The sequence below is a fragment of the Musa acuminata genome, chromosome BXJ2-6 (genome assembly GCF_036884655.1).
Source record: "Musa acuminata AAA Group cultivar baxijiao chromosome BXJ2-6, Cavendish_Baxijiao_AAA, whole genome shotgun sequence".
Lineage (NCBI taxonomy): Eukaryota > Viridiplantae > Streptophyta > Magnoliopsida > Zingiberales > Musaceae > Musa > Musa acuminata.
This window is the reverse complement of record NC_088343.1, coordinates 7,797,821-7,814,040: the sequence shown is the minus strand read 5'-3', so window position 1 is coordinate 7,814,040 and position 16,220 is coordinate 7,797,821. Positions and strand designations below refer to the sequence as shown.

Genomic DNA, 16,220 nt, shown 5'->3' with positions numbered 1-16,220 from the left:
TGTCATCCTTACCATGCAACGATTCCGGCTCGAGTCGAATCGTTGACCGTAGTCAACTTCTCCCCGGCCCCGCGCCTGCGTTCGCACAGCGCACCGCCGCTGCCCGTGTGCCTTCACCCGCGTCGCTTCAGGAAAGAATAAGAGAGGAGAAGTTTGGAAGGAGAAGCCGGGAGGAAGACGTGAGAAAGATCTCCTACTGCTCCAGCCCAAACCCGACCAAGAACTGCCCGACGTTGAAGCTTCTTCTCTGGGGAGTCCTCCACCGGCATGCCACTGTGCTCGCGGCAGCAACTGCAGAGAACAGGAAGTTGACCGTTGACTGTGATCTACTCTAGTCAATATTAGTCAAATCTTGGTTAGATTATACAGATTAGGAAGGAGGATCGAATAGAGGATTTCCTCATATAGTTAGGAAAATCTTATTTGCTATCAATTAGATCGTTTGTGTTTGCTTTATATTTTTTTGTCTAATCTTTTCGTTGATTCTATCTATATATCATGATTTCGTAACCCAATAATCCTTCCAACATGGCTCAAACTTAGTGTATAAAAAGCTCATGATATGGACAAACGCATTATGAAGAACAACAATGGCTTCCCATGATGGTGGAGTCTAGTGAGTGGCAGTTTCCTGGGCTTACGACTATCCATATCCATTCCATTGCATCTCCACCTTGAGTCGGGTTCTGAAACATCCAGGTGTTTGTGCATTACGTCCATTAGTTGCATGAGAGTGACACCTCACGGTTCATGTTTATATGCATATCAGAATATGATCTTTCAGAACGATCGATTTGGTTTCCGCAAGATCGGGATAAGGTATTGGGAGTAAGAGCCATACGTCCTCAGTTGGATAATTCTTTGTTCTTGGATCGTAAGAGAAGCTGCTTGTAAGTCTGGTTCTTTTACCTAAGCTTCTTTTTGGGATTGGTATTCTGGTTCGAGCTATGCCATTTGAAGCTGGTCTTTGAAGCCACAGCGAAGTCTCAGATCAATGGAAGAATATAATCCATGGGAATGAGGTTCTGACAAGGCGAGGGTGGATGGAAGTTGGTTCAGTGGTGAGTTACATGATGGCCTCCATGGCCACAAAAATTGGAGACAAGACCACGTGGAAGTGGGTGGCAGAGACCCTCCCGACAATCTCACATCTCTCCACTGCCCGTTTGGTCTACTCTACTGCTTCACATTCAAACTTATTTGATCTCTATCCATTGAAGATATCCTCATCTACTTGGTTATTCGACTTACCTGAAGCTGGACGGATGTTAACAAAGTGAGTCAGAAAGCAAAACGATGTCTATTTGGATACATTGGAGCTAGCGAAATTATCAAGAAGTGACACGGATCATGGCTTCATCTTCTTGCTCCGAGCTCTTTTGTTACATCCATTGTCACTAGACATTGTGCGACACTTCCTCCACTATATTTCTCTGTCTATTCTCTGTTCAACACACATGTAATGCCTTCGTGTGAAATGGTGCCAATAATACACCACTCCACAACAACATCATGTGGCATGGATCCTCGATTGGTCCACCTCCTTCGGGCAAAGACAAGTAGAAGGGGTAGGAGAGCCCACCAAACATGCAGTGCCACACACCAAGCGATCGAGCTGATAGGATTGGATCGTCTGAATGAAAGAAGAGGGAGGAGGGTGCGGTCGATGGAGGATGGATGAAGCTAAAAAGCATTTTGTGCCAAGATGAACAACCTCCATGGCGGGGTTGTCCCTGACCTGGTCGGTACCCGAGTTCTCAACAGATGGGACACAGGAACTCTTACGATCCACAGGAAGCCATGGACCAACTCGACTCAACCCTCCTAGTTAGTCCCGACCTGGAGTTTTCTTGTTGTCTTATGTGGAGGTTGCAAATGCTTTCAGGCATTCCCAGCTTAATGTCAGGATGTAAAGATTATTCCTGTCAGGTGCCCGTGCCCTCCGATGGCAGCACCGGTTCTGAGCATCTCATGCAGCTGCTTTAGTCTAACGCAAGCCAACTAGAAAAGAGCGGTGAAGCGACCAGTAGTCCGATCGAGACAGCCTTGTGAGTGAAGAGTCACCTCTTTATGCAGGGAGATGATCTCCCTTTCAGTAATTTATCTTGAAGAAGAAAAGACAAGGAGATGTTCCAAATTCTTTGCCAAGACAATGCCATGTACTCAGATCGCAGACTCAGAGCGAGCATCGGCAAGAACAGAGACTCTGTTCAGACTGTCGATAGCTCCAGTGTTCTCGTGAAACCAATTGGCATGTATTCACTGTTACACTATAGTGCCTTGCTCGATGCATCCCAAGAGAAAGATCGCTTAAACGTGACGTTGACTTGCTCGTAAAATTGACTTTTGTCAGCCCTTTCCCCCCGTCCTACGGAGCACTCAGAAGAAGCAAGACATTGAAGCCAACATTTATCGGCACAAAGGAGAGAGAAAAGCCTCGGAAATAAAGAAAAAAAATCCAAGCCACGCATTGCTTGAAACCATAAATGTTCCTTCCCCAAGCATTTATATATCTGTTTAAATTCCTCTGTATCCACCGCTACACCTCGTCTCCATCTCCTTCCACAACGTCACCTCCCACCATTTATTTCACTACTAAACCCTTCACTACAGAGATAGGACCGTCCAAGTGATAGAGGGAGCCCCACACAGGCGGAAGGACGCGCGTTCTTTTAGTGGTGCTATATGGCCAGACTCTCTCCACCTTATCCTGTCATGTAGCAGTGCTTTCTGCATGAGCAATAGATCTCTTTCTTAGATGTTTCAGGTTTTTATTTGCGTAGATTCCACTTGAGAAGGAAGCAGGTTTGGAAACGTGAGATAAATGATATTTGCATGAATCTACTAATACTTGGGACAGAAATATGACACCAAAACCAACAAAGAGACGTGCCTGTTCTTCTTTCACCATTTTAATGAATCCATGGGGAGAAAGCAAAGGAGTAAATTGCTTATGTTCATATAGAAATTTACTTTTAGTCGAGCAATCAATTCGTTGCATGTCCGACCATTCTATCTGCAATGGAGAAGATAGCTATGTCTTGTGCCAAATTTACCAAAGTCACCGCTGGAGCATATATATATATTATTTCTCGTGAAAACATCACTTTAAATGGAATTAATTGGTATGCTGGTCTGAAACAGTGTCATTTTCCTTTGCACCACAACCTACTTCTCTCGTTATCACGAGATGGCAACTGATGAACGCTATGTATGTTATGATCGAAAGGGATGTGCCTATACGCGAGCAGAAATTGATGAATCATGCTGAAGTGCACAGCTAAAAATTCTCAGACCAGACATTGGCAACAAAGCTACGTATGGAGGATGCTGCTTTACGCATCGTGCCACATGCAGGAGCATGGCGTTCACCGTCAGCTTTCTCCCATCTATCCTTGACCCTCCAACTAAAGCTAGAGACGGACGACAAAGACTATGCTATATTTTTTCTTCTGGAGATGCTTTGCTAAAAAGAAAAAAAGTTAAACTGGGAGTGTTCAATGAATCCGTCCCATTCCCTTGCACAAGATTAGAACAACGAAGAACCAGGAGAGGTAGCTACAGCAAGCTCTGCATGCGTGAGAGAGAGAGAGAGAGAGAGAGAGAGAGAGAGAGAGAGGTGGATTTTAGTGAATTAAGATAAAACTTAGTCGAAATAAGAACCCTGAGATGCCAAAGGTGTCAATGATTGTCTCATTCCTCGTCACGAGATTGAAGCGGCTGAGAACAGGGGAGATGTCGAGGGAGAAGTGATTCCTACAAATCATTCTTTGTTTAGCTGTTCTATTGAGTCAGGAGAAAAGGAGAGGTGGATATGCCATTTATGGGCCAGAGAATAGCGGGACATTTATGGTTGGAAATTAGCGACAAGAAGAGGAGCGGACGGGGAGTGTGGGGACGACGAGAGCTGCAAGTCGTTGCCGCATCTCCTGCGGGGTTTTATTTCACTGCCACAATTCCAAACTCTCTCTCTCTCTCTCACCTCTCGAGTCCAATGGCTATATTTCTCTTGGTGAACTCACGTGAGAGCCGACAAGTCTCGAGTGCATGTCAAATCATGCGCCCCGACGGATATCACCTAAGCTAACCATTTACCACACACATTTTTATGCAAAGGCTAGATTTCCTAGTATCACATCGTCCGTGATAGTATCTTGCGAGCTTTATGGCAAAACCTTATTCCGCGAGACTTTAATGCCAATCAGGGGAGACCCTGAATGTTGGGTTTCCATCCCATCTTGAAATCAACAATTCAACAAGCAAGAGAGCCCCTTCATGATTAGCCTAATCCAGCCTCAATGTGTCATACTCATCCGAACTAAACAGCATCAGCATCGGCCAACTACCCCCTCACCATGATGCTGCCTCTGCATGGGGATGGGTGTCCCGCCGGTGTTGCATGGAAATCAGGGCTTTTCACATCGCGTTTCGGCGTCGAAGCCGGCATCGGCGGGCCGGCGTGGAAGAACGGTTGGATCTGGACGTGCCACGGCGGCCGAGGCCATGTGGAAGCCCTTTCTTCGGCCCCAGCCTATCTCGCCTCTCTCTCTATCCGGCTTGGATTTCTGAGACACAGCCACGCCGTCGGTCACGTCAGGGTGGACCCACCGGTCGAAGCGAGGCTCACTGGCAACAACTGGCCTCCTCCCATTTGGATCATTTCTGATTTCACCTCCGTCTACTCCTTCCTTCCCCTCTCCATGATCATTTGATCCACTCCCCCAGTCCATTTGTTGTATATATATAAAGGTCCTCAGAAGGCTATAGGGCGAGAGCTGTCTGAAAGCGTTCGAAGAGAGCCTTCAAAGATCATGCAGGGCCTACGAGCTCCTCCTGTTGATCTCTCGGTTCTGGAGAGGCAAGGGGCGTGCCTGCTGAATTGGCAGCAGCAGGGCCGAGAGCAGTCAAATTATAATCCTCGCGGCGGCGGCTACTGCAGGCAGATGCAGACTTCCTTCCAGGCGCTTCCCAGTGGCAGCGGCGGGGAGAAGAACGCGAACCACGGCGACGTTCATGGATCGATCGACTGTTTCAGTAACGGATGGCCTGATCTTGCTAATATTCGTTATCCCGTTCATGGTGCTGCTAATGTTGAGGAAACAAGTATTACTAACGTAAGCAGCAACAGTTCAAGGAAGAGGAAGACAGATAAATCTCCCAGATCAAAGGTAAACGACATACTCCTAGTTTCTATATTTACTTCTCAGCATGCCCTAAATTCAAGAATTATCTGAGCTCTGGTGTCGGTCATAAAGAACAGCTTTTCCGACACCGAGTGCTAAAGATGTGATTTCTCTATGCGTATCGTGAGGTCCTGGTTGGGAAAAGGACCATGAAATTTGATCATCATTATGTTCTATCGATGTCTATCATCAACTCAAGGCTGACATAATTCTTTCATTCTAGCAAAAGGAGAATGGTGGAGGTGGCAAAGGTGACAGCAGCTGTAAGAGAATTAAAGAAGAGACGGGGGGAGGGGCAACCTCAGAGACGGGGCAACCCAACAAGAAGGAAGCAGCATCTGGAGATGCCTCGAAGAAGAATGACAAACCTCCGAAGACCGACTGCATTCATGTCAGAGCTCGCCGGGGTCAGGCCACTGACAGTCATAGCTTGGCCGAAAGAGTATGCTGTGATCTGCCTCGCCATATTCCCAAATCCTATGTCGTTGGTCTCCTAATAATCTTCTCCTCTGGTGGTGCAGGTGAGAAGGGAGAGGATCAGCCAGAGGATGAAGTACCTCCAGGATTTGGTGCCCGGATGTAGTAAGATAACGGGAAAAGCTGGTATGCTAGATGAGATCATTAACTATGTCCAGTCTCTCCAAAGACAAGTCGAGGTACTTGAGAATTACCACCACATGTCTTCTCCTTAAAAGACCGACAATTCTGAGCTCTGTTTTGACAGACACTCTTCTTTTTTTTGGTACATGGCTTTCGACAGTTCTTGTCGATGAAACTTGCTACCGCGAGCCCATTGATGGACATCAACATCGACAACATCTTCGGTAGAGAGGTAAAGTCTTGGATTATCTGATCCATCATTTGATCCTTGAGAGTTAACAGAGCGATTCAGTACAATAATGAAAGCCTATTCAGACATGATTCCCTTATGACTGCTGCTGAAGCCTAAAAGCTTGCATCTCTACTGGTCTCCGGAAGTTTTCATGTTGCTGTTGTTCTGACAGCTCCCGATGCTGGTGCAGATAAATCCGTCTTGCAAATCAGGCAGCACTGCGATGATCGGCATGTCGTCGGAGCTGCTGGACCAATCCTACCTTCGATTCGACACCTTACAACAACCTCATCCTTGCTCCGGGCTCGACACGTTCATGGATTCTTCGGATTTAGTGCTTCGGCAGACCGTCAATCCACCAGTAGCAGTGCCTGATGCATCCTTTGGTTCATCTTTTGATGTAATACTTCGGTTAAACATGTTCAGAGCATTCCACTAGTGAGTCCTGTGCATCTTTGGTAATATATTCACGGGGGGCCATTTCAGGTCAATGGGTGTTCTGTTTGGAGTACAAACCTGCAAAGCTTGTATGGCGTGGATTTCCAGCAAGGAAGAGGGGCAGCCCTCCCCTTCTAATCATTAGAAGGTAAAGGCTCTCATCTTGTACCAAGAACATTATGATGCATCGGATGACAACAAGAGAAGTGCTTCTGATCAGCGAAGAAATCCTGGCTTCATACAGATACTCCGCTTTCGATGTTTGACTGGGGAGGGGGAAGGAAAAATCTTGTTGCAAATTGCTAGATTATTTTGGCATTCTATTCCTTTTTTCCTTCGGAGTTAAGAATAGTTACTTGTGGGTGATCATTCAAGCTAATCGACGTCGAAAATTCTTGCAGGAAGTGTCTTACCTAACAATCTCAAGATGGAGATGTGATGGTTAATCCTCGTCCTTGGAGTCTGAGTATATGCATGCTCCTACCGCTGAGGCCCAGAGATTGCTCGCCGTAAATATTTGTTGTAATTGTATTCATTCATGCTGCAGCAATGCGAACCAACGTGCATGATATCGACCATGTTCCTGTTACCTTCCAATAGGACTCCAATTGGTTCTGCATTTCGTCAGTGGTACTCACCATAATCACATAGTCTCCGTTAATAATCATCATTCAGGTTCATCACAATGATATCACCTAAAGCCCTGCTTTCCAATATCATACAGCTTCTGCCTTTTGGTTGCTAGCTACTAACATTTACCTGATGTTAGGCAGGCAGTGTACTCAGGCTCAGCTCCTTGCAGACTATATGTACCCATGGATAACATATGCCCAGTGGAACTTCAATGATGCTTTTGATTATAAGGGAAACAACACCTTTTTCGATCTACTATTTGTGAATCAGCAACAAAGGATAAAGCCTAAAAAATGACATGGCAGGATTGTTTCCGTAAACGTCGAGCAAAAGTGTCTGAGGGCATAATAATCACGGTCATGCCTTCTCTTGTTAGTCAAGCAAGATCTCCGTTTGTGCTGGCTTAAAGATAGTGTCGGACAATGCAAGATTGGTCACACTGCAAATCCATCAAGAGAATGAATGACAATCCAAAACTCGACTACACTGTGTTAGACATTAAGTGGTACTGCTTCGGAGCAGTTAAAAGTAGCCCATCCTTTCACATTTCACATTCACAAAAGTTCCATTCGATGAGACATCTGAACTAATTAATCGCCATTGCATGTCCTGGATAGGTCCCCGGTCGGCACGCGCAGTAGCTTTCCATGCATATCCCCACCAGGCCACCACCTTCGCCATGGAACTTTGTTTCTTCGGGTCACCATCCTTGCCTTGTGTTGCTGAAAGAGATGGAGAGGTGGGATCACTGCTCCCGAACTATTCATGCTAAGTAATATATTATATATATACACATATCCGTAGTATGTATGGGACTCGTCTGCACACACGGAGGAGAGGATGTCGGGGTCCTCTTTGTACTGTTTTGTGGACAGCGAGAGATGGATGTGACTCGCGGTTGGGTCCATGTTTAAATGGGGATTTCTCAGGTCACCTTCACCGGAGAGACTCGCAGTCCTCCTCCTTTCGGATGGTGGCCTGGAGCTTTCGGTTGAGGGATGAGGATTTGGCGAGGAGGAGGAAATAATGACGATGCGCCTTCCACGGAGAAGCAGCCGAGTTATTTAGCTGCGTTGGTTGGTATCTTCAAGATGAAGCATTCACATGATGCAGTTGGCTTTGGCCGAAGTAACTTTCAAGACCGTCCACCAACTTCAACTTTATCTTTGTGTGGAAGTCGGACGCTAATGGCCGTGAAAATGTAAAAGAAGACAGTTTAGCGTTTTGATTTTACTCTCTAAAGAGAAAAAGGAAAGAAAAGAACGAGTTTGTGGATACATGTGAAGAATAATGTTTTCCATTTTCTCTCAGATGTTCTTCTTAATTATTTAGGTGCATCGAATCATCTCTCAGAATTATTGATAGCCATCTTCAGCAGAGTCGATGAATGGAATTCGTCTGTCTGAGCCTAACATATTAGGTTTTTCTGTTCTCATACAGAACATGTATGATCAACTTAGCTTGTTCGAGTCCCGTGGATTTACATGCGGCTGGTGGATATGGCGGTTTCATTGATCTTGCAGGAGTCGATGTTCTAAGAGAAGAAATCGATAATGTCGAATGCAAATGCATAGGTGATAATAGTGATCATGAACGACAAAGTTTCTTCCAGTGCTTCACTGTCGGGCAGAGACAGATTCGTGGGCATACGAAACGAATCAAGAACTACGAAAGAGTAGCACCGAGAAATTGCCATCATCGACCCACCGGGCTGATGCTGGTTCTGATATTAGCCAAATAATCAACGAAAGCAGGTACAACAAGGCAACTTAATTCCCTGCGGCGCCCCATCAGATGACAGACCGATCGCCGGCTTCTGCGAAGCAAATAAGATGCGATTGATCGATTGTTGATCACAAGAGAAGTACATGCAATAGGGGGCTCTCTTCACTGTTCTTTTTCTTTCCCTCTTTGATTTCGAGAGAGGGTCCATTCCTTGCATGCACACCGATGGTGTAATGGAACAAACAATTAGTGTAAAGGGCGTTGCTGCCGACCTTTCCCCGGAACGATGATGACCGGTGCTGCTTTACAATGACGGAAGCAGTACTCGCTGACGCTGCCCTGCAACACACTGCAAACACACAAAGAGAAAAGCCCTGAATCGATGACGATCGATGTTTGCGCAAATCGAGTCATTCTGTCGTCTCATGGCTCGCGTTCGTGAGGGATGAAGAAAAGAAAAAGGACGGGGTTTATTACCTTTGAATGCGGCCTCGCCCGCGGGTTCCCATCACCAAGGCTGCCGGCTTTAACCTCTCCGCCTCTCGACATATCATCTTCCCGGCCTCCCCTTCCACGATGCGACCCTGCGACCTCACCTGAACGCATTCCCGTGTTCTTTTACTTTGTTGCGAGACGTTACGACGTATATAAATTGGTGTCATGTTTACGAGGGGAAAAGTGTATGGATCGGACTCATATTCTACTGCAACTTTAAGGCTGCTAAAGTGGTTTGGTTCAGCTAGCTACGATGGCCATGTCCTGCGCTAGATGGAAGGCAGCAGCATTACCATGGCAATCTGGAGGGCCTCGACGGCCAGCTCGTCCATTCGCTGCTTACTGACCTCGTACAGCACCTCGTCCTGAACACCTATGGAGTTGTGATGTGTCACTCGGAACAGAGAGAAGCAGAAACAGAGACCGACTTGTTGTGTTCTACCCAGAGAAAAATAGATCAAGTGGAGGACATGTCCGAGGAAGGATAGAAGAGCCTACTGTGGACGACGTGGACGAAGTGGAGGGTGTCGGCGAGGCGGCAGAGGTGGGCGAGGGCCCAGTGGAGGGCGTGCTGGCTGTTGGGGCCGTGGTCCACCGCCACCAGGATGTCCCGGCCGCGCCGTCGCTGCCTGCTCTCTCGCTCCAGCTCCACCGGCTCCTGCACCACCGGGATCAACGCCGGCAGCACCACGTCCCTCCAGCTGTACTCCTCCACCTCCTCATCCAGCGTCTCCATGCCGTCCTCGGTCGCGTTCCTTCTTATTCCCCTCCTTCTTTTCCTTCTTATGGTGGTGATAATGATAATTATGACGACGATGATGAAACCAAAAAGAGTATTGCACCTCTTCTTCTCGCTTCTCCTTCTTCTTCTCCTGCTTTCTCTCTGCTTCATCCGCTACTCGCCTTCCTTATGCAATCTGTGTGTGTACTACTAATAATAGAAAGAAAGACAAAATACGGAGAGAGGTCATCAGGAAAGAACAGGCGCACAACGCATGGATTCAGTTGGAAGGCACCAAGGCTTTGGTAGTCATGAATGTACGCGAACTACGAGTGTTCCATCACCGGATGATCCTTCGGTTGGGATGAGGGACTGAGATGGCAGCCCCTCTGGTCTCCACCGCCCAGCCAGTGAGTTGACTCGGTTGAGTTTTGATACGACGCACCCCATGCGCTAATTACATGTTGTTTCCTATTTAATTATATTTAGTATCCTAATTTTTTATATTTTTAAAAAATTATACAAAATATTTTTATAATTATAAAAATAGAAACATATAATACCATAACATCATCGATTTTATCAACGAAAATATGAAATAAAAAAAAATATTTTTATGGATTATGACGAAACGATGTTAGTGATGATGGACGATAGTATCGTTGAGAGCCACGAGATAATTGTTGTGGATGAGGAGAGCGACTAAGAGACGTGAGGGTCACTTTGTATTTACGTTAAAATTATTATTATTTATTAACAAAATCGATATTATTAAAATATATAAATTATTTTAAAAAAAATATAGGGATGAGATATGAAATAATTAACTGTAAAAGATAATATATAATTAATCCTCCAAACGTACCATTAATTTTGAATCAAACAGAGTCGCTGTTCGCCTCAAAATCTGGACATTTTAGCTAACGCGCAGCGAAATTTCTCGGCGATTCAACCGTAGCGCACGGCTTTTTATGAGCATCACAATGCGTGCTCCTTTACTTGCTTTGACCGCAATGATCGTTCGTGGGCGCCGCCCGATAGATGCAAGTCCTACGTACAGTAAGAAATACTAGCCATGAGTTCTCTCTTCGTCCTTGGCAGCCATTTACCTCGTCGGAGTTCATTGATTTCTTGGTTAGAAAGGTTTTCGATCAATTTTCGTGGAGGTGTATATTTTGTTCGGAGTTGAGATTGAATCTCGTAGCATATTATGCTCACTCTTCTCGATACAAGACAAGCAGTAAACAGGCGTCACTAAGAAGGTACGGAGCACGCAACATCTATACAAAAAGAAGATCTTGAAATCGACAAGTCGTAGCAACCAAGAAGGGGAAACATCGCGAGCCACAGCAACCTCCGTATACGTCGATGGAGGAGTCAGGGAATCATCACGTAAAGCTAAATTTGCAGAACCTAATTCCAGGCCAGTTGATCGAGAGATGGTCGCTAATTCCTTTCTAGCGAGCCAACTATGCCTCACAAATCCAAGGACTAGACAGAATCTATCCAACCCTCGAGGATTCTTCTTTCACAAAACTCCAGCTCAAACACACACTTAGGTATAGCCTCGACGAGAATAAGAAGTCTGGCCAACTGAGATTGCATCCACAAACTAAAGATACAGTTGCGTTGAACATACCGTGAAATGGTCATACTTGCACTTCGACCGTAACATTGAGAGCTTGAGATAATGATTGTGTCTACATGAGACCCTCTTCAAACTAGACATTAGATGAATCAAGTTCCGCAGTCCGAATACATGACAATGTCGGAAAAGAGACACTTAATTCGAAGGTGGGCTGTAGATATGGACAGAGCATAAAAGCATATATCTCAAGCAGTTGCGACACCATAAGCGTTTGACGACGGCAACCATCTCCCCTTGCGAGATCCCAAACTAGACAAACGGCAGTTGCAAACCGGACTTTCCCCAGGTGAAGAACATAGTCGAATATTGAGGAAGGAAGTAGACATCCGGGAGAGAACAGGGGAAATGGTTGGGTACCTATCGCTATTCACATGCTGGCTTAGTGTCAAAGCTTGTCAAGCAAATCGCAAATGCCTGAAACGCAGAGAGGGGATAGCGATAATCCATGGTGAAAATGTCCTTTCCTATTTTCCCAAACTGGAGAATCACTTTTTCTTGTTCTGCCGGAGAAACGCCGTAGGAAGGATCCACAGCTGCCACGAGCTGGAAATTCTTGACGGAAGCCACTGTGACTCGTCCTCTAAAGTTCAAGCACCAGCACTGAAGCTGCTCATGCCATCTGGGGGCTTTGTTCTTCAGAACGAGTGGCTCCCCATTAGTCCGGACAGGTGCACTTGCAGGGGTGGAAGAGACATCTATCGCAGGTTGCTTGCCCTTTGCCACCGCTAAGCTGCAGCAGACTCGTTGGCTAATAATGGGGTGAAGGAAACTCGTGGGCGTTGGGACGCTCCCACCTTCCTGGATGGAGGAGATGGGAATCGAGCGCATCGTGCACTGGATTCTCCTCGGCCCTCGAGTTCGCAGGACGTTAAGTTCGTAAGAGATGGAAGCGATGCCATAATTGACGGCAGGCACTCTCGGCGAAACTTGCTTGGAGTGGATCCTTCGAGTGGAACGGTTGCTCGAAGACATTGCAGCGTCATGAGGAGGCTGGCTATCATAGACGGTGAACTTGGTTCCCAGAAAGTTTGACCTGGAGAAGATCCCAAAAAGGCAGTAAGGGAATCAGCAAGGAGTAGATGATGCGATTCGGAGTGAAAGCAGAGGAGATCACTTGCCTCACTTTTCCAATATAGCTACTGCTAGCTCGAGAGAAATCATCAGCGGTCAGCGAGATCACAAAGTCGGTGCTGGTTGCGCGTCTGATCTTGCGTGCTGCCAGCAAAAGCTTGTCATTCTGTCCTTGCAGTGCTGCAAGGATCAAAGATGGTGACCAACATTACCATGTGCAAGTTATGCATAGCAATCCAACTCTGCTACCCACACCCACTCCACCATGCTTGACTTGTTCTGGTTTGACGAAGTCGGCAATTTTACGCATGAATGAATCGTTCAAGAAACTGATGGAAGCAATTCCGTAGTAGTGATGACAAATCACAAGTAAATTTCGACAAATTGGGCGATGCAAGAACGAGATCACGAGAAGTATTCATTCACAACAGGATCGTTTCTGAAACAAAGAGCAAGGAACAGAGAAAATGGCTTACATGGGCTCAGACCGAGGAACAAGAGGAAGGTCGACGTCGCTCGCTCCCTTCGGATGAAGCATTGGATTGGAGTGTCTCGAGGCCCAGGCTAATCTCAAACAAACGAGCCGAGATTTAAAACAAAGATTGGAACCATCGAAGTTTTCAGAGGAAGAAAGCGCAGGCTATGTGAGCCTGGAAGCTAAATGTAAGATGAAGGAGATGGGAGAGGAAGGCAACCTGCTTGAGGGAGATGGGGAAGGTGATCCGGCCACATTGCTCGGGGGTCTTGACCACCTCCTTCGTGATGTCCCGCCACGAACGGCACACTGCGGCGCACGCCAGCACATGTTTCCTCGCCGGCCACAACACCTCGCTCTCCTCCACCCGCCGGATGACATCCAACAGCAGCTCCGGCGGAAGGTTCGCCCACCTCCCTTGCTGTTGCTCCGGCTCCAGTCGACCGGACCACTGATGCCGGGCATCTCCACGGCTGTGCCCGTACATCATCCCTTCGGTGGCGGGGGCTCCACCTCCTACGCCGCCGCCTCCTCCTCTCCTGGGCGTGCTCCCCATGCCGTCCCGCATCTCCTTCAGCTCGCGGACGAGGCTCTTAAGCGGCATTTCGCCCACCCCTTCTTCGTTAGACACGGATCCGAAAGTACGGGGGATTGCAGCAGGATCAGGAGAGACCGCCGGGCGAAGCTTGAATCAAAAGGGAGTTCTTGGCATTTGAACCGCATCAATCAAAGATGCAGTCTTTGATATTAACTAGATCCGGAGAGAACGCGATCCAAGGAAAGCGCTTCTCTCTCTCCTCCTCCTCCTCCCTATGAATCAGGGAAGATTACAGATGTCTCCATTCAAGCCTTCCGCCTTCCCTCCGAAGCCGACAGCCAGCTTAGGTTTCTCAAGAATCTGAAGCGGATGAGACTCTGTGATCAAGAAACAAGAAAAAGCATGGCAGACATCAGCGAAGAACAAGAAAGGGGTGGCCATCTTTTTCGCTCCATCCACATTTTCTCTCGCTTTCTTTTCCTCCTCCGACGGAGGCAGGAGGATGTAGATTTCTCGAGGATTCTCAAGAACCGAGGGAGAGTCGGGATATGGGCGACGAGGGTGATCGCAAAAGGCAAACCGACTTACCTTCCACTTTTGTTAGTTCATCGCTTTCGTCCGCCAAAGAAACATCGATCGATCGAATCAAATCGTTTTCTTTGTTCTTTCTTCCTTCCAAAAGAAAATTTCCTCCCTTTTGCTCGGCTCAGATGGAAACAAAACACCAATTGGCGGAGAACGAAGCCCTCAGAGAGGTTGCACCCACCAAGAACCTCTTGGATCCCAAAAAAAGACTCCAACCTTTACCCACCCAAAAGCTATATATACATATGTATATATATACTCCTTTCTCCTTCCTTGATTCTCTCTCTCTCTCTCTCTCTCTCTCTCTCTCTCAAAATCTGGAGTGGCTGCAAAGTGTTGGTCGAAGGCAACATTATTTATTGTGCAGATTGAATTTTGAGAGGCTACAGAAACCCCCCCAAAAGAAATGCTGTCTTTTAAATTAGGAAAAAAATGAGAAAGAAAAAGACTTGACATGCGTTTCAGAAAATGTGGATGAGAGAGAGAGAGAGAGAGAGAGAGAGAGTGTGTGGGGATCCAACATTGATGACTAGACGACGCAGGCTGGGCTTCGATTAGCACAAATCTATGAACGCTGCATGTGAGTCGGATCGCTCAGGGGCGCAGTTTCAAATCCAACCACCCATCTGACCATGTCGTTTCATCAGATCACGTCTGACTAGTTTTTGACTGAGAAATCATGGGTGCACAACCCAAGCGCCATTTGTCCTCACTCTCCTTGTTCATCATCATCATCATCACCCTTGCTCGCTCTTGGCGTCTTCTTCTTATGTTCCGTTTGCTCCACCGTAGCCTAGAGAATTGCCGCGGACACGAGTACCCGATGCCCCTAATCCCAAACGGAGATACAAATCTTAAATCGACCGTGGTGTAGATTCACAAGGGATGATGAGGGCAAGTCAGATTTTGCGTCTTGAGATCATCTCCGAGTGGAGGTGTGAGACCGGAGAGGTACCAAGTGGCGTGGCTCCTTCGAACCGAGACAAGTTCCAAAGGCGGAACGCGAGCCTCTTAGTAGGTCCCCCAGCTATCATGAGCCTTGGGCTAAGTTTACAGTGATGAACAGTCGAGAGAGCGAGAGAGGTGTGTGCATATATAAAACAGGAGAGGAGGAGGCCCATGTGATGCTCATCCTGTGAGCGTTAGATGAACACGGAGGAGGAGACACATGTGGTTTTCAAATCGAAAAGCCTGGCATCGCAACTGGGATTCATGTGGCCGGTCGGTCGGTCTCCTGCCTCGCCTGTCTCGATTGCTGCATGGATGTAATGAAATGGCATTCCACGGTTCAGATTTAGGCTTTGAAATTTAAAACTCTTTTATTTATTTATTTATTTACTTTTACTTAGAAAGAGGTGACTGACTGTGAGGAGAATAAATATTAAACTAGGGATTGGATCAAGGAGCTGTCTCCCTCCTATGAGATCCGTCCTCATCCAGAGCGTCTGATGGCCTTCCGCACATGAGAGTAATAATTAGTGCTCCCCCTTTGTTGAAAGTGTAAAGCACAAGAATTAGCTGTACGTCGATCCAGCGGTCGGTGGAGGCTTTGCTACCACTGCAAGAATTAGGCTTCTCGAGCACCCCCTATGATTCCTTGACCAACCACTTTTTAGCGAGTATACATACCTCTCTTGTGGCACCCAAAAATAACACTTACGGCCGAGGTTGTATGATAGCTGCTGTCAGCCCGTATACTCTTAACTACCAACCAAAAGGGGGAAAGAAGGGAGATTCATTAGAAAGAATTCTAAAAGACGAGGATCCATCTTTTGATTCTTAAAAGAAAAAGGCAGTGATTTGGAAATTTTAATTGAGATTTCCACACTACTAATTCATCTTCCTCTTTTATTTACTTATTATGAAATTAAAGCAG

The 16,220-nt window shown here is 46.7% G+C and overlaps 3 protein-coding genes across 5 annotated transcripts; 1 reads left to right on the top strand and 2 right to left on the bottom strand.

Moving 5' to 3' along the window:
• The first annotated feature begins 4,681 nt into the window (after positions 1-4,681).
• LOC135614583 (transcription factor bHLH63-like) lies at positions 4,682-7,072 on the top strand. Of its 2 annotated transcripts, none has more exons than XM_065112089.1 (7): positions 4,682-5,168; positions 5,407-5,625; positions 5,705-5,839; positions 5,944-6,015; positions 6,188-6,415; positions 6,502-6,601; positions 6,855-7,072. In XM_065112089.1, the coding sequence occupies exons 1-6, from the start codon at positions 4,812-4,814 to the stop codon at positions 6,589-6,591; spliced, it is 1,101 nt and encodes a 366-aa protein (XP_064968161.1). In that variant the 5' UTR covers positions 4,682-4,811; the 3' UTR covers positions 6,592-6,601; positions 6,855-7,072. The 2 variants fall into 2 exon arrangements, with proteins under 2 accessions (XP_064968161.1, XP_064968162.1); XM_065112090.1 differs by having other exon boundaries at positions 4,687-5,168; positions 6,206-6,415.
• A 1,690-nt stretch (positions 7,073-8,762) lies between these two features.
• Positions 8,763-10,455, bottom strand: LOC135613454 (uncharacterized). The gene is made up of 5 exons (XM_065110483.1): positions 9,805-10,455; positions 9,600-9,679; positions 9,289-9,407; positions 9,084-9,160; positions 8,763-8,902 (listed from the first exon to the last, which is right to left on the bottom strand). The coding sequence occupies exons 1-5, from the start codon at positions 10,196-10,198 to the stop codon at positions 8,877-8,879; spliced, it is 696 nt and encodes a 231-aa protein (XP_064966555.1). The 5' UTR covers positions 10,199-10,455; the 3' UTR covers positions 8,763-8,876.
• Positions 10,456-11,656: 1,201 nt separating this feature from the next.
• Positions 11,657-14,645, bottom strand: LOC135614582 (tubby-like F-box protein 5). 2 transcript variants are annotated; one of them, XM_065112087.1, is made up of 5 exons: positions 14,348-14,645; positions 13,442-14,136; positions 13,223-13,310; positions 12,794-12,926; positions 11,657-12,708 (listed from the first exon to the last, which is right to left on the bottom strand). In XM_065112087.1, the coding sequence occupies exons 2-5, from the start codon at positions 13,823-13,825 to the stop codon at positions 12,039-12,041; spliced, it is 1,275 nt and encodes a 424-aa protein (XP_064968159.1). In that variant the 5' UTR covers positions 13,826-14,136; positions 14,348-14,645; the 3' UTR covers positions 11,657-12,038. The 2 variants fall into 2 exon arrangements, with proteins under 2 accessions (XP_064968159.1, XP_064968160.1); XM_065112088.1 differs by having other exon boundaries at positions 13,442-14,119.
• Positions 14,646-16,220: the final 1,575 nt, after the last annotated feature.